We start from the raw sequence: 25,838 nt of genomic DNA on the forward strand, positions 1-25,838 counted from the left end.
TAAATTAAGATATTCAGAAGGCAGCTGCAGATGCAGACAGAACTGACTATTCCAAAATTGCAAAGAATTAAATTGTGTAATACCTCTTCATTTACTTTGATACGGGGGATAAATATTATAACAATGGAATGAAGCACTTCAAAATAAAATTTGTGTGTGGGCACAAAAGTTTGTCTTAACTGTAATACCCTGTGAAAGAAGAACATGGACTTCATGAAAATCAATTACTTAAGTAAACAAGCAAATATTTTCATTTGTCCAGCTCCACTGTTAGCTCAAGTGTCCTTAACATGAAGGAAGTAAACCCATTTAATACCTGTGCAGTCTGCTCCATTGCCTGGCACACAGAATGCCCGTGTTCTGGTGGAGCTCTGCTCTGTGACTCAGCATTCTGGAATATGACAAATGTGATTTTGAGCACATGCAAATCCCTGCCTGGCCGGGCACAGCCGGAAGGGTGGCAGGCAAATCCCGCCCGTGTTCCGGGAGATCCTGGGGCTGTGTCCCAGCCCCTGGTGGGAAGGGGGTGGTGTTGGTGTGCAGGGACATCTAAATGAGAGCAGAGCAGATAATTAGGGAAATTTTACTGAGGGCAAGGAAAGAACTCAAAGGTGAGAGAGGAAGAAAGGAGACGGGAAGAGCTGAGGTGTGAAAACAGGAGATGCTGAACCATGGCTGTGCAGTCATGGAAAATGCTGTGGCTTGAACAATGAACACTGTCCACCCGAGTTTCCATAACTCAGAAAACCCATATTCAGACAGGGCATGGTGAAAACTTTTTGGTTTTTCCTCTCTAAATTTATGGAGAAAGAGGAAGTGAAATGAAACACATGTGTAAAGTGGGTCACTTTGGACGGTGTATTTTAGTTTTTTAAATCCACAGAATCCCAGAATGGGTTGAGTTGGATGGGACCTTGAAGCCCATCCCACCTCACTGTCATGGGCAGGGACACCTTGCAGTGGAGTTAATTGTGAGCTTTTGAAATTTGTAACCTGTCCTAGATTTTTAAAGGAATGTAGATGTTGCTCCTCTCAGTGTTGCAATGTTTCAGTGATTTATTTACCATCATCTGTTTTTCAGAAGTACTTGAGGTATTTGTACAGATTTTTATCAAGACTTAAGGTGAACATAAGTCACTTGAGAAAATGCAGCTTAGTCATCTAAACTAGCAAGGGCTGGATTTGTGAAGGCATTCAGAGTCAATGCATTTCTCATTGTGTTTTCAGGGGCCTTCATCAGAACTCCTTCTAAAAAACTAATTTTAAAAATGCTCCTGAAAGATGGACATTTAGGCCTTTTGATCTCCTTAGAAACTGGACTCTCAGTGGAAAATTGCCCTAATTTCTGCTTGCATTTAATTTGCATGAAAACCTTTTTTTTTTTTTTTTTGGTGTAAGAAGAGATCTAGACTTTTGAGCTTCCTGTGTGTATCTGTGTATTTATTTTATTTTTTACTAAGAGGGAGATTGTTTATTTCAGTAGTGGTGAATTTCTTCCAAGTGTATGACTATGGCCAAATATGAATAAATGTGTGTAATTGTAATCCTCAGTGTGTTGTCTTGGGTGAGGCACAGGGAAAGAAGATACTGCTTTTCTGTTTTGCTAGGCCTCTGTGTTTTCACATGCCTTTCAGAGGATCCCAGTCTTAAACCAGACTTAATTTTCCTGGCAGTACAACAGCTGGAATGATGGAGGTTGCTGCTTAAGTCTATAAAAAGCAATTTTTGCGAAGGCATTAGTAAAACAGTTATGAACTTGTAATAGAAACAGTGGTGATATCTGTGCTGCTGTGAAGAGAGCAAACTGGGAAGTGGTGGCTTGGCTTTGCTTTGATGGTAGGCATAAGAATTTAGGCATATGAGTTCAGGCATATGGGAGAAGAGATGCAAGCAAATTACAGAGTGCTTGCTGTCAGGGAGTATCGTGTAGTGTCCCCCTTTTCCAGCCAGAGCTGTGGGACATCAGAATTGCACATGAACTTCACCCATCAGCTGAGAACTAAACCCAGCACGCCCATGTCCCATCCTTGTCACTTAATTATAATTCCTCTTCACTGTTAAATGCTCAGTGATCTCTGATTTGTGGTCTCCAGTGAGGACAAGCTCTTTCTTGACAGCTGAAAAAAAAGGAGGAGGGTGGTGTGTTTGTACTTTGGGCTGTTTCTTTTAATTACAAGGTTGGATATGACAAAGGAAATGCTTCAGTCTGTATGAAGAAACTGAGGCCAGTTGTGAAACCAACTTCATCAATCTGACATACTTGGGAGATAATATAATGGGAGATAATAAAGCAGCTTTGGACGTTTTCAGAGAGCAAACTGGAAATAGGGGGCAGCAAGAGCCCGTGGTTTCTGGAGAGTCACAGCTTGTAAAAGTTCTTGGGCAGGGTAAATAACAGAGCTGCGGTGACTTCACACAGTTGTGTTCCCAGCCCTTCCCAGATACCCTCGAATATCTCCATTTACCCCTCTGTGGAAGAAAACTCTGGACTTCTTTTTGGCCTGTGGCAGAGGCAGAAATTTGTTCAGGGAGAAGTCTCATCCTCCTTCCCGTTGATCCATCTTGGAAGCTGCAGTGCAGAAGGTGGTGGATGTCACTCAGTCATTGGGATGTCTCCATGTCAGCCCATGGAAGGCTGTGAAATAGGTGTTGCTCCTTAGGAACTCTGGGTTCCTCTCTGCTGGGTCTGATGCTTTCGAGGTGAGCAGCATCCCACTGGGAGTGTTGGCAAGGGCGTGAATTCCCCTTTTCCTGTGGATGCTGAACCACATGCTGTGCCACTTGCATTGCCACAGTTTCTCCCTGCCTGCTCGTTTGGTCTTGGATCCAGATAACTCCTGTGGCTGCCAGGGGAAAATTCCAGAGCCAGGCAGACAGTCCTGGCCGGATCCTGCAGCAGCTGGCACCGCGTGGGGGTGATTCCAGCCAGATAAAGCTGATAAACTCAGTGTCTGGGTCAGGCATGGCTGCAGTGGAGTCACCCTGTATGGCTGTGGGTGTTTTCTCCTGGAGCCTTTGCCACAGGGATGTGGCTGTTCCTTGGCACACCTCAGGCTGCTGCAGGAGTTGTGTTGCTGTCACTGGAGGTGCTTTTTAATGACTCCTGACTCAAATACCACTTAAGCACTCACAAGTCACTTTGCTGTCTTTAGAAGATTAGTTTTGGCTTTCCATTTATTTTTGAGAAAATGATATGTAGCCTTTAAGATATTAACTTTATTCATATGAGAGGGATCCAGATTGGCTCAGGTCTCTGGGTGTGAGCTGTAGACGCAAAATAAGGAGGCTTATAACCAGTTCTGGAAAAAAAAAAAGGGAAGTATCCAGATGAAGGCATATCAGGAAAGCACCAGGCAGAGCCTGAACAAGCATGTCTCATAGCAAGGGTACTGTCTATGTTTTTAAATTAATTTCAGTGAATTTCCTGATGGTGGCCTTCTCCCAGGTTGTTTTGGCCCCAGTGAGTGAGTTTATTTTAATGTACTTCACAAGGTCGGTGTGTGGTTAGGAAAAGATAGAAAATGCACAATTGTGTGAGACCTGATCCTGGCTTTAATACCTCACATTTCCTTCCAATCTCTGTGTCCCTGTAAAAGCAGTATTGGCTGCCCTGCAGTGTGCACTGGTGATTCTCAGTGGTACCCAGCAGGTTGGTCAAACTCAGGGCTATGTAGATAAAGCAACAGTACAGCTGAGTTGGTGACCTCTTTTATTAAGGGTTTTGCTTTTTGTTTCTTATTTTCACATCTTTTCCTACTTCCCTGGTTTGTTGAGGACACGCCTGCTCCTAGGCAGGCAGCTCCTGCTGTGTGTTTGGGCTTTGTAGGAAATGGGAACCTCCAGAAAGTGCAGGAAAGGTGCTGGTGGCTGTTTTAACAGCTTGCTTTGTACCTTCCTTACATTGTCTTGAGGCTGCTTTCACACTGAATATTGATGTGTACTAGAAGGTACAGCACTAACTCTTACCCCTTGTGTGTGCACTGTATATTTATCTGCTCCAGAACACAGACTTTGAAGTAATTCCTGTCATTCTTTTTAGCAGGGGTAGGCAATTACAAAGACAAGCTGTAAAATAGCCCATTTTTATTTTTCCCTTGCCGTATTCAGTGGTTCCTGCCTGACTAAATGCCTTGGAGCAGGTTCTGTGGTGAGAGGGAGTGTTGTTGGTTGAGATTAGTAGGTGTGGCTGCAGGAAAATCCAGCAGCCCCAGTGCAGGTACCTCTTGGTAAAGCTCCAGGCTGCAGTTCAGCTCTAGGATGCTCTATCCAGTATGAGTTTCCCTTACGTTTTGACTGGGTGATTTCTCTCTCTCTGTTTTTGGACAAAATGAAACCTTATTTTGATAGATGGGGTGTTTTTTGGTTCTGGAGCTTAATCACCTCTCACTCTCTGACTTTCAGGTGGAACACCAGTACTCACACATATTCACTGTGACAGTAAGGAAAGCCACAAATGTCACCAAAGGAGCCATTGGTGACATGCGTGAGTATCTCTCTTTCTATTTTGCTTTTTCTCTATGAGCCTGGGCAGGCAGGGGGAGATGGTGACTCATTGTGCATTAAATGGTTGTCAGTGGGCTGGTGGTGGATGTCTGTCTGTCTTGTTAAAGCCAGGGCAGTGTCCCCGTGTCACTGCTCACTCTCACTCAGAGGGCAGATCTGCCCTTCTTTCCATTGATCCAGAAGGGCTGGGTGAGTTGTAAAGGATTTGCCTACAAGCCAGCAACACCTACAATTAGCTTTTTGGCTCAGTCAGAAGTGCTGTGTGAGTGCAGTGAAACTGGAAATTGCTGCCATCTCACAGCTGTGGTTTGTGGGGGGCAAGAAAGAGCCCAGAGCTCTGCTGAGTCAGTGCAGAGAGCAGGAAAAAATGTAAGTCCATTAAAAAAAACCCACCCAAGTGGGCCAGCAGATCTTGTAGTGGGGAGATGGATGACACCAGCACTTCTTCCTCCTTCTGGGAGGCTGCTGAGCCTCTGGACTTCACAGGAACAGGAAACCACTAGGAAGAGCAACTCTGCTCTGCTCTTAAGGAGGGAAGTGGAGAGAATATTGGCTGAATCTGCAAAAAGAATATTCCTTCTTCCTTAGGTCTCTGTGCTTTGCTGCCGGGCCATCTCTCCCTTTTCCCAGTGCTTGCAGTCTGGGGCAGGGAGGATGAGTGTCACCTTTGTCTCCTGCTCTCCCATCAAGCTGATTGGACATACAAGTGTTTCCCAACTCCTGGAAACTTCTTTTGGGTCAAAGTACAGCAGCTGCTCCGACCCACCCATCCTGCTCTTTGCTTCAGGGGGTTTTCATGATTGAAGTCTGCTATTGATGCTAAAATTGCAGGAGGGTTGCTTGAGAGGGGGATGTTCAACAGCCACAAGGGAAGAGAGGGGAGCTCTGGCAAAGGGGAAAAGAGGAGTTGGGAGTCTGTCATCCCCTGTGGGGTGAGGGGAAGGAGCACACAGGGAAGATGCAGTGGTGTGTGGATACAGATGTATATAATTTCATACATATGGTGCTCTTTAGATGAGAAGACCTCAGGAAAGGAGCTGAAGAGTGGAACAAGGAGCCCACGAGTTTGTGTGTGTAAGAGGATGAGTTAATGGAAAGACACAGGTTCTATACAGGTTCTTGGATACAGGTGTCTGTCATGAGGCAGTGTGGGCAACATGGGCAGGGAAAAAAAGGGAGGTTGAAGTGGGGACTCCATGATATGGTATTAAATGGAGTATGGAAAGGGTGACAAAGCTAGAAGATCATGGCAACTTTGTGCACCAGAGCAAATATGGCCCTATAGTATAAACTTCAAATATTATCCATCAATATAATTGTATTTTTTTTCTAGAAAAAAAAAAAATCCTCTTATCTTAGCAAGCCATCAAAATCAAGAAACTGCTCAAGAAGAACATTTTATTTTGATAAAACCTGCCAAAGTGATGCTGTAGGGCCACTGAAACCTGCTTGGCTTCTTGTCTGAGACAACTGCCAGAGCTCAGTAGCCTGAGGCACCCCCAGTCTGGAGCATCTCTGTGTGAGCTTCCAAGGACCCAGGGCTGGTCCTTGGGGTCCTGGCACATGCCCCAAAGTGAGAAAAAACAGATCGTTGCTTTTTTTTATTATTTTTGGGAAAATTAAGAGTGTTTTTTTTCCCTGTCATGGGAGCCTGGCAGCTACTTGATGAAATGAATGATTGTGTTAATTACTGTGGGGAGGTGCTTGAAGCTGTGAGTGGGGAAAAGCCTTTACAGTTGATTGTGCCAACCTATATGTATATATATATATGTATGTATATATTTGTTTCATTTGATTTATTTGCCAAATATTAAACTTGTTGAGGGAAGTGCTGAGCTTTTCCATCAGGGTTTTTGTCTCAAGGACAGGAAGATGGCTGTGGCAGACCATGTGTGAGCCCTGTTTGGGGTGGGTACCTGAATTTCACTTCCCTCATGGACACTCCCAAGCTGTTGACCCTTCTGAGGAGTTCCCCTTAATTTTTTTCTATTGTTTTTGCTTCAGATTATGAACCAGAGGTGCTCTGGGAACAAGAGAGTTAATTTTACATTGTAGGGTGATGGAGGCCTGGGGCAACATGCGGGGTTTTGTCAGTTTTGCTGTTCTTTTTCAATATCAGCATTTCTAAGACTTTCTGGAACAGCTCTGAGAGATATAAGCAAATTTAAGTTTATGAGATATGCTGAAGTGCTTTGTGTGATGTTTTTCATCTGGGGGCCCTGAACTCTACCTGTGCACAGGGAATTTTGGTGTCACTTTTTTCAGTTTTAGTGTCCCCTGGGGACTCCCACGTCCTGGATACCTCCTGCCAACATCCAGGTGATGCAGCTGTAGCTGTACAAAGGTTTAAATCCTGGTTTGGAGGGTGCTGCTCTGGTAGGTGTGCTCAGCTCCTGTCCAGGCTGGGAGGTTTATGAGCTGAGTAAGTGCAGCAGGTGGGTGCTGGGTGACCTTGGCTGGCTGCTGTCACTCCCTCTGTCAACAGGACAGGGAGAGAACATGACAAAAGGGTCGTGAGGGAACATGAGGACAGGGACAGCTCTCACCTCTCACCACGCAGGTGAAAGGGCTCACTTGGAGAAAATGACAGTAATTTGTTGCCAGTTAATGGTAGCAGCCTAGGACAGTCAGGGATAAAGGAAAACCCACCTCCTGTACACCTTGCCTTCTTTCCTGCTGCATCCCTCTACCAGCTGTCATTGGGATTGGGGTCAGCCAATGCATCCTGCTGAACTGGCAGAAACACAGTTCAATGAAAAAGAAGATAAAAAAATATATTAGGAAGAAACTGCTCCCTGTGAGGATGGGGAGGTCCTGGCACAGGGTGCCCAGGGAAGCTGTGGCTGCCCCTGGATCCCTGGAAGTGTCACGGTTGGATGGGGCTTGGAGCAACCTGGGCCAGGGGAAGGTGTCCCTGCCCATGGCAGGGGGAGCTTTACAGCCCCTTTCAACCCAAACCATTCTAGGATTCTGTGCCACTGCTGCCTGAAACCTGCTACATAAAGCTATTGCAAGGTGAAAAATCAGAACATCTGCATGGCTTTGGTGAGCATTTCATTGTCTTAGTTTCTTAGCTTGCTGCTGATTGCACACCTTGTAAAATCACTTATCTGACTGGACCTCTTGAAAAAGACCTTGCCTCTGGTCCAGTGAGTTTTTATATAGTAGATGTGTAGTTTTGAGTCTACTCAAACGCCACCCAAACTGTAGAACCTTTCTTTTCTTCCATGACAGTACAAGAACTCGTAGGAAAAAACCCCAGAGTCCAAAACTGCAGCATTGTGGAAGAGAAATGCTTGCAAACTGGGTCTCCTTTCCATAGCATCTCTCCCCTTCTGGACTTTCAAGGATCTTGGTGGAAAACTGGGTCAGAGGAAGCCTTGTAAAATTTGTCTTCTTTCTTTAAAGGTGTATTTAAGTGTGCTGGCTTTCACAACAAACAGTGGTATCTACAGAGGAAACCAGTTGTGTGGCTTTGCTCTTAACAATCACTCATCTTGCTTAATCCTGTTTGGGATTTGCAGCTTTTCCTTGCTTCATCTTCTTTTGATGCCGTGGTAATAAACAGTGTCATTCTGGGTATTTTTAGGAAAAAATTCCCTTCCTAAAAATGTTTAAAGTTTGCTAGCTTGCAGCACTGGCACTCAGCTTCTCTCCCAGTTGCTGCTCACCCTGTTGGAATCAAGGATGCCTTTCCCCTGCAGTTTAGCTGCTCAGATAAACAAGTGCTGGGAGCAGTGCAGTTACCAGAGCTCAGCTCTGGTTGCAGAACTTACCCAAATAGAGCTGGGAAGCAGCTCCTGGGTGGCTTTTGGCATGGTCAGCCCATGGCACCTCAGCCAGCTGTGGACACCCCCCAAGTTCAGGAGAGGCCCTTCCTCATGGCTTCTGCATCTCCAAAGGAAACTGGGATGGGAGCACACCTTTACCTGTCTGGCCCTGGCAGCTGGGAATGAGGAAGGGATGTCCAGCATGCACTGTTTGTCCCTCACACCCCTGTCCACTGGGGCTGTTCCCTGTGAGCCAGAGCTCCTGGGGTTGAAGCTGGCTTGGTTAAACCCCAAGTCATGGCAGCCCAGGCAGGTGTGAGCAGGATTTGAAACGTGGCCTAGCTGAAAGGAAGGAACAGGAGATTTGCCTGCTTGTATTATGGTTTGTGTTACAGCAGCTCATTCAGGACTCATCCAGTTGTTCTCTGGACTTCAGCTGGCCAGTCCTGCACTCTGAATTAGTTACAGTGCACTTACCTGGTGCAGTGCCATCAGGTAAGACTCTTCCTGGAGCAGCTCCTGATTTTTGCAAGGGGAAAACAAGCTAAACTGCTCCCCTTTTCTAGCCTGACAGCCTGGGAAAAGTAGGTCAGAGTTGGCCAATCCTCCACATCCTACAAGCTGCATGTACAAGTCTTCATGTGGATGAAATATGGATCCATAAAAGATGGATTAAAGAAAAAAATCTTAAATGAATGGTGCTGCTAACAACTGCTCAAGATGCCTACTGCAGATCTCAGTCTAACACTGAGGCAACCAAATGCTAGATTTCAGTTTCCTTGGCACACCCAGTATCCTTTCCCTTTTGTGGGACTGTCTTGTGCTGGGATGTAGAAGTTATGCTGCAAACAGACTCTTGTGTTCCACTGTGAAACCAATCCAGTGTTGCTCTTCCCAGCTGCGAAAATGTAATTTTGATGAGAAATTCTGTCTGTGAGTGCTTGCCATGGAATCACTGAGGAGACCTGTTTCTGCGAGAGATTGGTGAAAACTCGTTGCCATCCTTAGGAAGCTCTCCCATGACTCCGTTATGCTGTGATGGTGACATGGAGCAGTACTGTCTCAGGCCTGGGATCCATCTTGTGTGGCTGGAGAATCCCCAGGCCCTGCCAGGCTGTGACCAACCCCAGAGGTTGGCTGGGAGCTGCTCCTGTCCTGTAGGCACACAGTGTGTGGTGATTGTGAGTGGGGCTGGCCCAGCCTCATCCCCAGTGGCACAGCTGTGAGCAGCAGGTGAGCAGCACTGACAGCAATGAGCCATGGAGTGCCCAGGGGCACTGAGCAACCACCAAAGGGAGCAGAGGCACACAGGGGCACTGCATCAGCATGAGGGGATAAAAGGCTGGGCTAAAGGACAAGAAGGGTGGATGCTTGAAGCTTTCTGAGGTGGCGTTACTGTGTTCATTATGGCTGGCTCAGTTGTGACGCTGTCCTCTCTCCAGGCAAAGCTTCCTGGTGGGGCTCCCCTCCAGGACCTGTGGACATCACTGTTCCTCCAGTTTGGGCCTTTCACTTCCTCCATTTAGGAGGAAGCTCCCATTTGTCCCCTTTGATAATTTGATGACTTCTTGCTTTTGATTCTTTTCCCTCTCATCCCCTGTCCCAGGAGTGCTTTGGAGTTGTGTTAGGGTTGGGCTAATGCCTTATACAAGGGAGAATTGGGAGCAACATCAGTCATAGTGAGAAGTAAAGGAAAAATACAAACAGGGTAGAATGTGACACTTCCCACTGAACCTCTCCTTGGCTGCCTTCAGTGAGACTCCCTGAGCTGGATGTGCCTTTGGGGTCATCAGCTGTCACTGAGTTTCTCTTGCAGAAAATTTACTGGTTTTCCTTCAAGCCACATAGGTCTTTCATCCACAGCTCTTTGGGTAAGGAGTTCTGCAGGTTGCTGCCTGAAGGAGACTTTTAATTAGTTTTGAAAATGTTATTTTAAAAGTATGAGCTGAAGAATCTGAACTGGGATCAGTTTGGGGACCTTCATGACAAGAAAGATACTGAGAGGCTGGAGTCAAGGAAGGGAAGAGAGCTGGGGAAGGGGCTGGAGCAGCAGGAGGGGCTGAGGGAGCTGGGAAAGGGGCTCAGCCTGGAGAAAAGGAGGCTCAGGGGGGACCTTGTGGCTCTGCACAACTCCCTGACAGGAGGGGACAGCCGGGGGGTCGGGCTGTGCTCCCAGGAACAGGGACAGGAGGAGAGGGAACGGCCTCAGGCTGGGCCAGGGGAGGCTCAGCTTGGATACCAGGAGGAATTTCTTCATGGAAAGGGTGGTCAGACCTTGGCAGGGACTGCCCCGGGCAGTGCTGGAGTCCCCATCGCTGCAGGTGTTCAAAAACCAGGTGATGTGTCAGCTGGGGACAAGGTTTAGTGGTGAACACAGTGATGATGCTGGGCAGGTGGTTGAGCTCAGTGGTCTTGGGAGATCTTTTCCAACCTCACTCATTCTGTGGTTCATCATCTGGGTACTGCCTTGTATTTTGTAGGATTCCAGCTGTCCCACAGACCCATCTGTACTAAAGAAAAGCTCTTACAACTCAAGGATGTTGATTTATGCATTTCACAGACACCGCTTAGAAGTACAAAGTGAATTTATTACTAACAGAATCAGAGGAGGATAATGAGAAGTAAAATAAGCCCTTAAAACACCTTTTCTCCCCAGCCCCTCCCTCCTTCCCACCGACAGCGCAGGGAGACGGGGCAGGGGGGTTTTGGTCAGTTCATCACCGAGATTTTCTTCTGCTGCTCAGGAGAGGAGTCCTTTCCCTGTGAGGCCGTGGGGTCCCTCCCACAGGAGACAGTTCCCTGTGAACTTCTCCAGCTGCTCAAGAGCAGCAGCCAAACCACACCTGCCACAAGGTGAGTCCCTCCCACGGGCACACAGCGCTCCCAGAACTGCTGCGGCGTGGGGCTCTCTTTCCATGGGGTGCAGGCCTCCAAGGACAGGCTGCTCCAGCACGGGCTGTGGTGGATCTCTGCATCCCCCAGGGATCCCCATGGGCTGTGGGTGGATCTCTGCATCCCCCAGGGACCCCCTGGGCTGGGGGTGGATCTCTGCATCCCCCAGGGATCCCCATGTGGAGTGAGGTATTTCACTGGTTTGGCAGTGAGAACTAGGCCCTGAAATTCATGAAAAAACCCTAAACCCCTTAGACTTTGGCACACTACTAGAGAAATGTTGTTTTGCTTAATGCTTCAGTCACTTTTCAGTGTGTGTTTGCAAAGGAGCCTGTGCAGATAATAGAGAAGGCAGTGCCTCTTTTCCTCTTGACACTTGTACAAATGTGTTTTGACCAAAAGCTGATTTGTTTGGGGTTTTTTTTGCCCTTTCAAGGCTGGATCAGTGGGAGCAATGGTGTTCTGCAGCAGTGAACTGGGTGATAGTGCAGCGCCTGTGCTGGGAGCTGGTTCTTCCGTCCACTGAAGTAACGCCAGAGATGAAAAGCACTGTCATAAAAAGCACAAATAATTTTTAATGAAGGTGTTACCTAATCCCAGGATTTCTCATAGCATAGCTGCTGCTTCAGAGCTGCCTTACTTCCCTTGGAGTCACCTTCCGCTCACGAAATCTGGCACTGCATCACCCCTTTGCAAAATCCCCAAAGCCACCAGCCCTGGCATTCCCTGTGGTGCTTTAAACACAAGCAGCAGGGAGTTACTGGGGTTTTTAGGTTGCTGTGGCCTTCTGGCAGGTCTCCTGTCATCTGTATTATTGCTAGACTGTGGATTTTTCTATAGCATTTCAAGTACCTGTTCCATGGTTGGAGGGACAGTTTTTGATTAGTACAGTTTTTAAGAATTCCCTTTTTAAAAACTGAAAAATCACATGAAAATGGGAAAACCCGTTATTTTAAATTTCATTGCTTTTTCTCCTGACTGTGGCAGAGACACCAACTCATATTTCCATGGCACTGTGAGGCCCCATAAAATTCAAAATTTGAATAGAAATTCTGTTATTTAGCTGTTATTTAGTTGTTATTTAGCTTCCTTCCCCTTTGAGGAGAGAGAGGTCATCCAGCAATTCCCGTTATTGGCTTGACCTTAGCCAGGCTGCTCAGCTGCATGTGCTAAACAAATTGTACTGTGGTGCAGCAAGCCAAAAAAGTGGTGGGAAATACACAAAGATGGTCATTTGGGACCTAGTAAGTTTTTATCAATGGGATTGCACTTAATGGTGGATAAATTCAGGGTTATTACCACTTTTTATTTTGAGATAGATATGTGTCTATCTCAGTATTATAGTTGAACAGGCTTTCTATAGTTTCTTGATGGTAATTATGCTGTTGAAGTTATTGAAATTGGAATGACTGGAATATAAATCATATATCTGAAATATTAATCATATTAATATAGAGGCCTGATGACAGCCATCTCACCAATCTTAATAGCATAAGATCAAATGGTTTCCAGTCATTGCAGAAAACTTTACAGGTTTTTCTAATAGCCAGATTGCTTAAAGTATTACTCATTTTTCACTGTGAAAATGTTTGACCCTAATTATTGTCCACTGTGTGTTTCACTTGGTGATTCATAATGCAATTCAAAGGGAGAATCCTATAGCCATGACTTAACCGGGAGATAAATCAGTTGAGGAAAAGTCAGTGAATCCTTACTTTCTACCTCAGCCATTCCCAAGGCAGCAGTTTAAAACCAGCAGAGGGGATGCTGACTCTGCTCTTGTTTTTGGATATTTGTCTTCAGCCCCTGGAGCTTTGGGGGAGGGGGGACTGTAAACCTGAATTATCACCAACATTTGTTAATTACCCAAGACTTCATCTGCTTCCAAGCTGCTAATTGTAGGACCCTCATTGGCATCAGTGCCGAAAGCCTTAATTGGGTTTTTTAGAGTGCAGGTGGGGGTTTGAGATACTTGTGCTTAATTGTTGGTTCAGCCTGCCTTGTTTCTGAGAAATGGTGATGGAGCAGCAGCGCTTGCATAAGGAACTGCCTTAGGGCTGAGGTGCACAGAAGCTCTGCTTTCCTCAGAAATGTCCTGGGAACAAGTGCAATTCCCCCAGGCTGAGGAGGCTGCAACAAAAGACCAGTTCCCCAACAGTGCTGCTCCTACACAAAATCCTTAAGGCTGGAAAAGACCTTTAGGGTCATCAGGTCCACGCAGAGATGATTCTCAGACGATTCATAGATAATTCAATCATTGTCATGGTTGAACATCAGCTTTTGACCCATACAACATAACAATTCTTCCTTTTAAATACAAAATATAGGTGGCAGCCTTCCAGTGCCTAAAGAGGCTCCAGGAGAGCTGGAGAAGGACTTGGGACAAGGGATGGAGGGACAGGACACAGGGAAGGGCTTCCCATTGCTAGAGGGCAGGGACAGATGGGATATTGGGGAGAAATCCTTCCCTGTGAGGGTGGCAGGGCTTGGCACAGGGTGCCCAGAGAAGCTGTGGCTGCCCCTGGATCCCTGGAAGTGTCCAAGGCCAGGCTGGATGGGGCTTGGAGCAACCTGGGGAAGTGGAAGGTGTCCCTGGCCATGGCAGGGGGTGGCACTGGATGGGCTGTAAGGTCCCTCCTAATTCAAACCATTCAAGGGTTCTGTGATAACAGTGGTGATCAAGCTATTTTTAGTTACATTTTCAGCTTAGTTTTTTTAACATTACCTGGCAAATCAATTAGCAGAAGCCCAGGCAGGAATAAGTGAGTGCACACTGGCTGTTGGCTGTTTAATGTACATTTGATAACTTCAGTGTTTTGAAATACATTAAGTGAATACTTCTGTGTTATTTGCCAGGTTGCTGGTAGGTTTTGGTCCCTGTCCGAGGAATGAGATTTTGATTAATATAATATATCTTAAAGAAGTATTTAGTATTGCTTATAGCAATATCTTAATCAGAGCAAGCAGTCTTCCTATAAATTTTCTCTTCATCTAAAGAAGGAAGTTAAAAAATAACAGATTTCATTTTCTTAACTGAGAAAGCTCCAAATAAACTTTCAAACATGAAAGGGCAGGTGATTAAATCTTTGCCTTGGGTTAAGAAGCTAATAAAGACATGGAGTGAGGTGACTTGGCAATACTGAAATACCAAGACTAATTTTTCCAAGTTAGTTGATCCATGCCTTTGGTTTAGTTTCTGTTTCAACACTTACTGGGATTTGCCTGATAGAAAGGTAGTGATGGATCTGCATGTCAGAGGTCTGGGGTTTCTACATGCTTTGGGATTTTGAATATGGATAGGAAACCATTTGCTGTTTGTGTTGATAAGAAAAATTGGATTTTTGTTAGCATTGGGACTGATCACAGCATGATCTGAATGGAGAGGGAGGCACTGATCTTTTGCCCAGAGCTCTGCTCAGTCATCAGGATTTTGTCTGAAATCCAGTTTTTTGTCGGTAACTTCAGTCTCTTGGCAGGGTAACCCTGGGTGTTTATTGCCAAAGTCACGCTGGATATCAAGACTTAGCAAGACCTTGTCACTTCATGGATTTTTCGTTTCAAAGAGCCTTGTTTCTCTTGATTCTTTTCTTTGTGGCAGAGCTTTGTGTAGTAGTTGAAAGGAATGGAAAAGTTGGCAAGTTGGAACATCTGCCTGTGAGGAAAGACTTGGGGCTTGATCCCCCAGTTCTCCTGCCCGTGATGAAGGGACAAGATCAGGCATAATTCCTCAGGAGCTAATAAAGGTTGCTATTTAAAGCCTTTCCACACTGATCCCCAGCTTTAAATAGCTGCTTGTTCATTACTCAGGGAGCGCTGAGACCACCTCAATGTAGCAATTAGCTGAGCCCCACAGGTATGGAGCACAGGGGAAATCTCCTTGACAAGTTGGATTAGGATAACACTGAATAGGATTTGCCTGGGGACACATTCAGAACCTCCTGAGTGGTTTCCAAAAGCCTTTTTTTTTGGTTGTTTGGTCAGGGTTTTTTCCCCAAAAGACATTTGATTTGATTTGAAATTACCCAACCTCTTTGTTTTCCTCTTTTCCTTCTTCTCCCAGCAGGGCGGGAGGAGGGATTCTGGGCCTCAGGAATCTCATGGGTAAGGTCTTACTGAACTTCCAGAGTTTCTAAAATTTGCCTTTATTGAAAAAAAGTATCTTTAGACTGAAAATGTGTACAAGGAGTAATGTTTGGACTTGCTTTTCCTTGTGATAGGATTTAATCTGGGTACTGCCCAGGCTTCCTAGGGAATGGGCACAGCCCCAGAGCTGCCAGAGCTCCAGGAGAGTTTGGACAACGCTTCCAGGGATGCACAGGGTGGGATTGTTGGGGTGTCTGGGCAGGGCCTGGAGTTGCACTGATGATCCTTGTGGGTCCCTTCCAGCACAGGATATTCTGTGATTCCATGTTTCAGTGTTGGAAAGACATGGGTGTTTCACCAGAGCAGAGCAGGAGGCTTTTTGTGACCCACAACCACAGAAATAACTTCCCCTGCTGTCCTGGGAGGCATCTGAGCCCTGGCTCCATTTGACACAAAAGAAACCCCTCATTGTACAGAAAACCCCTGCATGCTTTAACTTGTTAGAAAGTGCATTTTTAGGGCTGCATTCTGTGCTCTCAGGAATGGCTATTTTTAGACACATCATGAGATTTGCCAATGTTTTCTTTTCTCCCCCTGGTAATTCCTGCCAGCTGCAGTTCCCATATCTCTGTTTCCAGTCAGGGCTCTGCTGTGTAAATGTCCTCATCCTGTGGTGACTCCCCAGAGCTGTGGGGGTGGCACCACCTGTGGTGGTGGCAGTGTTTCAGAACTGAGTGCTCCTTACGCTGTGTGCAGCACTGCAGTGCTGTGACAGATTTCCTCCATCACTCCCAAACCAGCAAAGGTGAAAGAGGATCCAAAACCCACAGCAAACTGCTTGTTTTCATTGTTTTATGGGATACTTGCTGCTGTGACACGAGCCAAAGTCATTAAAGGCTAGAAAGAGAGGAAGAAGTAAAAGCTTTTAAAAACACTACTCTCTGGCAGATGCTTGCATATTCCCCATAAACTTGACTCAGCCCCTGTGCCCTTCTGTTTGCTCAAGGCTTTGCCCCTCTCCTAAAACCCTAAATGTTTCTTTTGGGGAGATTGTTGATATCCTGTGTTGATATCATTGTATCATTTTTGTCATACATTTATGTAACTTAAAGAGTTGCATATCTTTCTGTCCTTTACCATGAGGAGATCTGTGATTTCATAGAATTGTATCAATTTTTCCAGCCCAAGCTGGAGTTTTCCCTTGCCTGACCTGTGTTCTGCCCCACAGTTGACACTCCAGATCCCTACGTGGAGCTGTTCATCCCCACTGCCCCCGACTGCAGGAAGAGAACCAAGCACTTCAACAATGACATCAACCCCGTGTGGAACGAGACCTTCGAGTTCATTCTGGACCCCAATCTGGAGAATGTTCTGGAGGTAAATCCCATGGCTGGGCTGGGCAGATGAAGGGTAAAACAACTGTGGCTCACACATGTGTGGCATCTGGCGCCTCAAGATCACCCCTTTGATTAAAATGTTAAATCTGGGTTTAGCTGTGATGCTAAGCAAGCAGTGTTGGATAAATTGAGTTATTCAAGGAGTAGCCTGAAGAGTCATTAGAAGATATGCCTGTGAATAATCCTTTGGACAGCTTCTGAGGGATAGTAACTTCTTGTTCCCTCATATCAGCTGCAGAGTACTCCCTGCTTCCTGCCCTGATCCAGCTCTTACAGATAGGGAATAGGTGGGGCTTAAGTCAAGTGTCTGCCCATGGAGACAAAGCAAAAGGCTGGTTCTGCTGTGTCCTCCTTGCCTGGAGCCCACCCAGGGCTCTTCTGCACACTCCATGTGCAGCCTTGTTGGCCAAGCCACTGTTCAGTCTCATGTGTTAAACTATGCAGGCTGCACACCAGAGCTGAGTGTTAGGTGTGAGTGTTTTCTGAATGGGCATGGCAAGGATTTAAGGTTAGCTCTGGTCCTTTGTGAGCTCTGTTCTTCATAGAGGATGGCCCTGCCACCTGCTCTCTTCTGACCCAAGCTTACAGAGTTCAGTCTAAATTTGCCAAACTTTCAGAGGCTGCAGCCTGGGAAGGTATTCCTTGAGCTTGTGACCATCAGACCTTGGGTCTGAAAGGGAATTGTGCTTCCTGCAAGTTCCCTGTGTTCCTGAGGAAGGCTCCACAGTTTGAGCATTACACCCATAGTCTGCTTGCTGGGTCATGAAGTGCATCCTGCACTAGAGACAAAAGATATTAGGGAATTCACAGTGATTTCCTGGGCATCAGTTCCTGCCTGTTCCTCTGGTGCCATTGCTGAGCCTCAAGGAGCAGAGCCTGGCCCCTGCTCTGAGCTCCCTTTCACTTAGGCAGGTTCTCTAGGAATGTTTGAATTTGTTGAAGACAAAATTTGGTTCAAGGGTTTTGAAAAGGATAAAATTACTACAATCACAAACACAGCAAGATGGATTTTAGGTAGAAATGTGTCTTTACAATAACTAAGGGCTGTAGCTGGGTCTGAGACAGTGCAATAAAATTCCCTGATGATTGCCTGCAAAGAGTAGAAGATAACATTTAATAATGGTTAATAGTGGACCTGGTAGTGTAGGGAAGCACCATTGGATTCTGGAATGGAGTGCAGTGTCACAAATATGTAAAGTCACCTCCCCACCCAAATCCTCTGTGAATTCTGAAGGTCAGACTCCACAATCCTTGTGATTCCTTGGATTGTTTCAATCTACATCTTTAACTCTATCCCAAGTGCAGTTTGCTCCCTGAAGGGTAAGCAGCTCTTCAAAATCCCACTGAGAAGTTTTTGCTTTTGGTTTTAAAGAGACAGCACTCAGAGATTGCAGGAATGGGCATAAAGTTCTGCAAGGAAACAGAACAATGTAAATACCATTAAAATAATGAGCTCTGTCCTAAAATAAAGAGAATTCATAATTTCAAAGGGTTGCTTGTGGCACAGGATGAAGAAGATTCTTTATAGCTGAGAAGAGGCTGATCCCAGATGTAGCAGCTAATTATTCAAGTGATTGTATCTTGATTCCTTTTGTTTTTTACAAAAGATACAGTCCAAGCCATGAACATGTGATATTTTAGAAGATATAATGCCACAAAGTGGAAAAATAACTCATAAATCAAATGGGTCTGGAGATCTCATTTAATAAAAACCATCCAAGTGAGAATTTGAAATTCTTTCTATATATCTTGAGGACTTGGAAAGGAGCCACTGGGGAAAAAAGTCTGCTAAACATAGATCCAGATGGATTAGAGCAAAAGCATGGAAAGGTGTTCTGCCATATCCACATCCTTCTTTGGATATTATCACATTTTGGAAAGGTCTCTGCTCCAACATGGAGGGTATGAGAAGAGACTTGAAGGTCTGGCTGGATACAGAGAGCAGCGTTGTGTAAATTGGAATGCTGCACACTTTGCCAAATCACTGCTGTAACAATCTTGGTCTGCAGAGTCAAGGCTGGGGTATGTGGATTCCATCTTCTCTGAAAAGTTGCTGGATATTTTTTTGGCCTATCACAGTTAGAACTATACAAGTTTCTCCATAGGGAAATTTTACTGACTGGAAATTTGAAGGTACTGTGCTTTGCTTCTACTATATGTGGAATTTGAAGGTATTAGAAAGATGGTGAGATTTGTGGCCAGAAAGGCAGTGGTGTACAGTTCCTTGAAGTGCCATCTCCACTGTCCATGTGCTTATCCTGGTTTAAAAGAAATGTCACTTGGCATTGGGCATTGACTGGGTGGGGTCAGGCCCATTCTTCTTCTACATGTATATATTTTTTTTTTTCTTCAGGCATAGGCTTGATGGAATTAAAAAGGGATTTCTTGCAGTGGAATTGAACATCCAAATATCTCTTCCAGGTTACTCTCATGGATGCCAACTATGTTATGGATGAGACTCTTGGCACATCCACATTTCCCATCTCTTCTCTGAAACTGGGAGAGAAGAAGGAGGTCCAGCTAACTTTCAATGATGTAAGTTGGACATTCATGACTTTGCCTTGGTCAGAAGTTTTCTGTGTATTCACTCTTGCCCATGGATAAACACAGAGCCTAAAGACACTTTTAAGCCTTAATTATTTATTTTCTTACCACCCTGCTGAGAGGAGAATTAAACAAAACAGTGCCACTGAATGCCTTGGTGTCCCTGCTGGAAGACCCCTCTTTAAAAGTCTAGTCTGGGACTTTCTCTGCCTAAAGCAGTTCCTTGCACACTCAGTGCAGTTTAGTTTCATGGCCTCAGTTAGTGTGAGGTTACTCAGAGTTTGCTGGTCAGTGCATTGCCCCTCCTGCTGCTGCCTGTGGCTTCCAGAAAGCTGCCGGAATTCTTTTATCGTTACATGTTTCACTTTCTGGAAGTGGCTTGTTTCAACACAGACCTGGTTAACATGCAGTGATGCAGGTGATGCAGTAATTGGATTATTCCCTTTAAACATGTCTGCAGATCAGATGGAGTCCCTTGAACAGGGCTTGTCTGCCTGCACTGTAACTCCTGGAAACTGTTGTTAAATCTGGGTGGAATTGAGCTTGTTCTGCACATATTGAAATCTATAAATACCATCTGCATTTCTGGTTTGGGCTATGGTTGATTGTATGATCAGAGATCTTGATTTGTTCTGCTGTTTTCCATCTGATAAAAGTTCAGAAGTGTAGTTATAGCAAATAACTGGTTAAAAGCCTATATACGTACTGGAAACCAGAAAGCTTCATGTGTAAAGTTTAGCATTTCATTTGGCATAGCCTTAGGGCAGTTGGAATCTTGATACATTCCATTATTTTTCCTTTTTAAAATAATAGCATTTTTTGAAGTACCTGCATATTTATTTCACTACATTTCAGTAACTCTTGGGCTTCCAGAGCATGGGCTGAGAGCAAGTCCTGGTTCTGCCAGGCATGAAGTGGGGCAGTGAAGAAGAACTTGTGAATGCATTTTGCAAACACAGTTCACAGAGCTCATTCCATTAATACAAGGCCTTGCCTTGCTTGAACTTCTCATCAGTGTTCAGCAAAGCTTGGTAGGGAGTCATAGGGGGAAAAACAGTGCAAAAAAAGGCCAACACATTCTGAAATTTATAAGCAAATAGTTAAGGGGAGATGAAGTCAGGTTGAGCCTGATGTAGACAATGTATACCTAGAATTCCTGAAACTGAAAATGAAGTAATATTCCTGAAATGTCTGTGGCAGTCTGTGTAAGGTATAGAAAATGCCATGATATCTCTCTGTTGGAATGCTTCTCTCCAGGGGTTTCTTTCATGTGCATACATTTTTGTAAGCATTGGATCACTGCATGGTTTCAGGAGTGCTTTCTAAATTAGTAATGCCAGGTGGAGAATAATGTAATTGCTTCGCTGCCTTTGAAGTGCTTCCTCAGTGACTCTTCACTTTGTTTGTTCATGTCCTCCCTTTGTTGTTTCTCTGCCTGTTCTTTCTTTTTCCCCCACCTTGCTCATACCCTGCCTCATTTGCAATTCCCATTTCAGGAATTGGGTCTGCATGTGGGAGTCGGAGGCATCTGTGCATCCCAGATCCTTCTCAGCTGTCTGAGGGTCAGGCAGACCTTCAGTCTGGGGTGTTGTGGCTCCATCCCTGGTGCTCACATGCCCCAAGTGAGTAGGAGAATCTGGTTTTACACAGAGGACAGTCTGACTCTGTCTCTCCTCCAGGGCTGCACCAGCAAGGCCATTGCACAGAGAGAGGGTGAAAATACCTCTCCATTCTGTCTGAGTTCCACAGCCAGTACTCCTGGATTGTGCCTGACGGGGAATTGGTGCTTTAATAATAATTTTTTTAACTTCTTGTCTGCAGGCAGCTCTTTCAGTGCTCTGTGAAAGGCAGAGGAGGCCAACCCATAGCTCGTGGCCAGGCAGTTCATTGTGCAGTGACATTTATTGCATTTTCCAGAAAGCTGTAAGCACTCACCCTTCCTGACTGCTAATTAAGTCGTGTTCAGCTGTGGAGAGACACTTGGTGGCTCCTGTGGAGCACAGAGCAGTGATTCCCTCACACAGGTGGCACTCAGATGTGATCTCCTGGTTCTCCTGCCAGCCATGAGTGGGTGAAGAGCATCAGATCCCCTCAGGACAGAGATGAGTTGCATGTCAGGAAGGGATTAGCAGTGTAAGAAAGGCAAGGCAGTGGGATCTGAGGAATGAAAGCCAGCCCTTAGCAACATTTTCCACTGTATTCAATTCTAGTGGTGTATTTTGGAATCATACTGTATGCTTTAAAAAAAAATCTGTAGAAAAGAATCTCATTCATAGGTGCCAAAAATACCCTCCTTTTCAAAAATAAAGTTAAGAGGAAAGAAAGAAAGAAAGAAAAGTTCTTACAGTAGTAGTTGATGTTACAAATGTATTTGTGGGTTTTCCCTCTCTAAGTGCTGTAACAATATTTAAATATTTCTTGTTTAGGTCACAGAAATGACTTTGGAATTGTCTCTGGAAGTATGGTGAGTATCTCATATATTTATTTTTTTAAAAGGGTGAAAATATACCAGCAGCAAAGGAATTTTATTCTAAATTGTTCATTAAAATTTTCATGGAGTCACAGAATATCCTGAATTGGAAGGAACCCATAAGGATCATCAAAGTCCAACTCCTGGCCCTGCACAGGACACCCCAAGAGTCCCATGTGGTGGGATTTTCTTAAAAAACATGTGAGGTAGAGTGCAAAAATTCCTTGTTGTAGCATAGAAATACCAGGTACTGTAAAAGTGAGGAGATTTTACAGCTGTGGATTATATTCATGTAGTAATTGTGTTATTGACTAAACACCCTTACTGGGACTAAGAGGTGTGACCCTTCCAAACATTTGCAGGAACGAGGCCATCCCACGTAGGTCTCCCAGCCTGGTTTATGAGAAGTCCTTTCCTTCTCAAGGGCTTTGTTTCTAAAAAACCCACTGACCTCACTCAGGTGCAGCTTCATCCTCACTGTTTTACCTTCTCCAGCAACTTGGCCCCTCACATGAACTTTCTGCTGCTGTTACAGAGCTGCTCCTAAAATGTATTTAAATGTAAATACTACACAGTGAAGGTTTGAGTGAAGATTTAGGGCCCGGAGTTCTCCATGTAAAAGCCAAGCAGATGCCTACCTTTCTTTGTCCCTTTTTTCCCCCTCTCTAGCTGTCTTTCTCCCTCATTCTTCATCTATCTTGGCAAAAGACCATAAATCATATTGAGGTATAAGCAGAACAATACATTTCAAGTCTAAAAATTATTTTCTGGGAGCAAGGAATTCAAGGAGTCATTCTTTTGTCTGCAGCTATAAATAGGAGCACTGAGCACTGTAATAGTCAAGTTATTTCCTGATTACTCCGGATGACAAACATCCCCCAGGGATAATTTCTGCTCATCATGTTGTACTAGGGAAAATGCATTTGTGGGTGGTCCTTGAGCCCACCCTGAACCAACCAGGCTTTGTACATTACAAGCATTTAATATCTCTGACATTAAATAAGCACAAGATGCTTGGCTGTGTCTTCTTAGGCTTTGAAATGTAAAGGATCTTATCAAGTTCTGCTGCTGTTCCCTGATAGCCATGCGGATTGTGAATATCTTCCTGGAACATTGCTTCTAGGGACTCGTTTTTTCTCTTTTCTTAATCCTATTATTTTATTGCATAATAGGTTGTTTTAAAAATATGAGAATTATTATCTGAGCCTAAATGGATCCATTCCACCAATCTGGGGAATTGTTATCTGACCCTAAATGGATCCATCCCACCAATCTAGGGGAATTATTGTCTGAGGATGGATCCATTTCACCCCTGTATGCTTTTCAGTGGGTACCAGGGTGGATTTGTCCATTTCTCCTCTTTGCTGTCCATCAGCCCTTTTGTCATCAGAGAAAAGGGCTGAGTTTTTCCTGTGGTGTGCCAGCATGATCTGTGCTGTAGGTTTATTGCTGTGAGCGCAGAACTTGCTTGCTGTATTTAATTATTTGCTTTTAATGAGTTCTATATAAAATGCATGTCTTAATGACACATTGCACTTTGCCTCCATCACTCTAGAGCCGATGGATGGCGTCACATGAAAAATACCATTTCATTTCATCTTCTGTAAGTGGGGGCGGATTTTCTGCTGGTTTCCTGGGGAGGTGTTCGTGATGCTGTTTGGAATTGGGCCCCTTGTGACAGCCTGTCCCTTTCCCAAACAGCTCCTCCACGGACCTGCGGTTCAGCATGGCCCTGTGCGATGAGGAGAAGAGGTTCCGGCAGCAGCGCAGAGACAACATCATGCACAGCATCAAATCATTCCTGGGGGAGAACAGCCACAACCTGACCTCTTCCCGTGATGTAAGTGTGGAGAGTTCCCACCAGGGTTAGCATCCCCTTTGGGATCCTTCATTTGCCTGTCAGAGGAAAGAATGAGGCATGTGAGGTGGAAGGGTTTGATGTAGGAAGATTATAGGTTATAAAAATTCTTTTCCTCTATGAACATAAAATATTTAGCCTGGAGAGTAATTTTTCTTGGCTCTAAATTTGTAAATTAAAGTTTATGACTGGGGGAAACTATAAAAGGAGAGATTTAGATTAGATATTAGGAAGAAATCCTTCCCTGTGAGGGTGGGCAGGCCCTGGCATAGGGTGCCCAGAGAAGCTGTGGCTGCCCCTGGATCCCTGGAAATGTCCCAGGCCAGGTTGGATGGGGCTTGGAGGAGCCTGGGCCAGTGGAAGGTGTCTCTGTGGTGACAGTGGATGAGCTGTAAGGTCCCTTCCAAAAAAATCATTCTGGGGTTCTGTGATTCACTGGCCCCTTAAACAAACTGCTCCAATTTTTCCCTGTTTGAATCCCAGGCTTTGTTAAGGTGTTGGCTGTGAGGGGAGATTGCCATCTGAAAAGGGCCTCAGGGTGTGTGAAATACCTGCTGAATCCTGCAGTGGCTCTGGGCACGCACCCAGCACAGAATATGCCCCTGCATGCCCAGTACCCATCCCATGCTCTGTGACCTTCATCTCTGAAAGACTAGACAGGAAATGAGCTGGTTTAAATTTAGAGTCAGCTTGGAAATTAGTTTATTTCTTCCCTTCCTTCTTTTCCTTGAGCCAGTTTTACTGGATTAGGGTCATGAAGTTTTATTTCTTTGAAACATGAGGAACTGCAGCTTTCCTTGACTTGCAGGTGCTTTGGACCAAGCCAAGAGGAAGGGAAGTCAGTAGATCTCAGTGGGCTGGTGGTGGTTTGGGGCATCCCACAGGATCAGGGAATGGTTTGGGTGGGAAGACACTGTAAGGATCACCCAGTGGCACCCCCTGCCATGGGCAGGGACACCTTCCACTGCCCCAGGTTGCTCCAAGCCCTATCCAGCCTTGGACACTTCCAGTGATGCAGGGGCAGCCACAGCTTCTCTGGGCACTCTGTGCCAGGGTCTCACACAACAGTGAGGAAGGGCCCAGATCCTACTGAGCTCTTCAGTAGTTTCATAAAACACTTAATTATTTAGCGTTAATTAGGAATCCACTTGGTACAGATCTACTTACTTTGTTGGAGCTTTCCCATCCTCTTCCTTCCTTGCCCATTCCCTCTCCTGTGCTGCTTCCAGAATTGTGACAGGAACACTTTGTGCCTCTGGGGGTGTCAAGCAATGAGTGGAGTCCATGAATTAATCTGGGTTGATCCCTTCATTGCCATTGATTCCTTTTGTGCATTTTTAATGTAAGAATGTGACAGTCTTTTGTAACCAGCACTGAAGAATATCTTTTACTTTTCCCTAAAGCTTTGAGCAGGTGGTAAATGTTTTATTGTCATGGACTTTTGAACTCTGTCTTGCTTTGTGAATGCTCTTCTGTGAGCTTTCTGAGGAACATGAAACAATTTAACAAGTACTGTACATATTTTAATTGGACTGGGAAAAAAATGTGTGTATTGAGAAGGAACACTTTCAAAGTTTCTTAATTTTCAGTTCAGTTATTTTAATCTTAACACATGTAGATCTTCTCAGAGTAGGAATCTGTAAGTGTGACATTGGTATGACCTAGAGCAGAATAGGGTCTTCCTCAGAAAGGATGTGGATATTCTGCCAAGCTCCAGTTGGAACTGGAGTGATACTCAGTGCCTCAGGTCTCAGTTCCATGCAGGTGGTATCTGTGCTGAATTATTACAAAGGATAGCTAAGATCTCTTATTCTTTCTGTCATCGTCTTCCCTTGCTATCCCTCACTAACTCCAATACTGAAATTTTATCAGTTAAACTGCATCTTCCCAGACAGTAACTGTAGATATCCTCCCATTTTTCATATGCCAAATGTGTATTTCTAAGCTTATAGAATTTTTATCTGCTTCTAGCAATGGAAAAATGCTTTTTGTTCAAATTAAACTGTAGTTTTACTTTTATTGCTACAGATGGAAGATAGCAGGATGAATTATGGGATGTTTGAAGTCTTAACATGAAGCTGGGAGACACTGAGTAGTCTTAGCTGTCTGTGGGCCTTGTTTTATCTTGGACAAGTCACATACTCAAAATTCACCCAAGCTGCTTCATCTGTGAGTAGCTTGTGCTTTGCAGGGATGCTGAGAAACTTTAATACCTCTGAATTCATTATACATGTCTGGATGAGGAAGTGAGTAGTTCCAAATTCTCTAACTTAATCCTGAGGCACATTCTGGAAACACAGAGGTAGAGATTTCTCCTACTT

The 25,838-nt window shown here is 45.0% G+C and overlaps 1 protein-coding gene across 4 annotated transcripts in view; it reads left to right on the forward strand.

The window, feature by feature from the left end:
* PLA2G4A (phospholipase A2 group IVA) overlaps positions 1-25,838 on the forward strand; it is a 69,091-nt gene that overhangs the window by 19,228 nt on the left and 24,025 nt on the right. For 3 of the 4 annotated variants that reach the window (XM_041420778.1, XM_041420777.1, XM_041420779.1), the window contains exons 4-8: positions 4,402-4,483; positions 16,477-16,625; positions 19,067-19,180; positions 21,616-21,653; positions 23,361-23,499. In XM_041420778.1, coding sequence (XP_041276712.1) covers positions 4,402-4,483; positions 16,477-16,625; positions 19,067-19,180; positions 21,616-21,653; positions 23,361-23,499 — 522 coding nt within the window. Of the gene's footprint in view, positions 1-4,401; positions 4,484-5,954; positions 6,077-6,351; positions 6,412-15,228; positions 15,267-16,476; positions 16,626-19,066; positions 19,181-21,615; positions 21,654-23,360; positions 23,500-25,838 lie in introns of those variants that run through there. The other variant, XM_041420780.1, reaches the window with a different exon arrangement.

Source organism: Onychostruthus taczanowskii, unplaced genomic scaffold (genome assembly GCF_017590055.1).
Source record: "Onychostruthus taczanowskii isolate IOZ18803 unplaced genomic scaffold, ASM1759005v1 scaffold65, whole genome shotgun sequence".
Taxonomy (NCBI): domain Eukaryota; kingdom Metazoa; phylum Chordata; class Aves; order Passeriformes; family Passeridae; genus Onychostruthus; species Onychostruthus taczanowskii.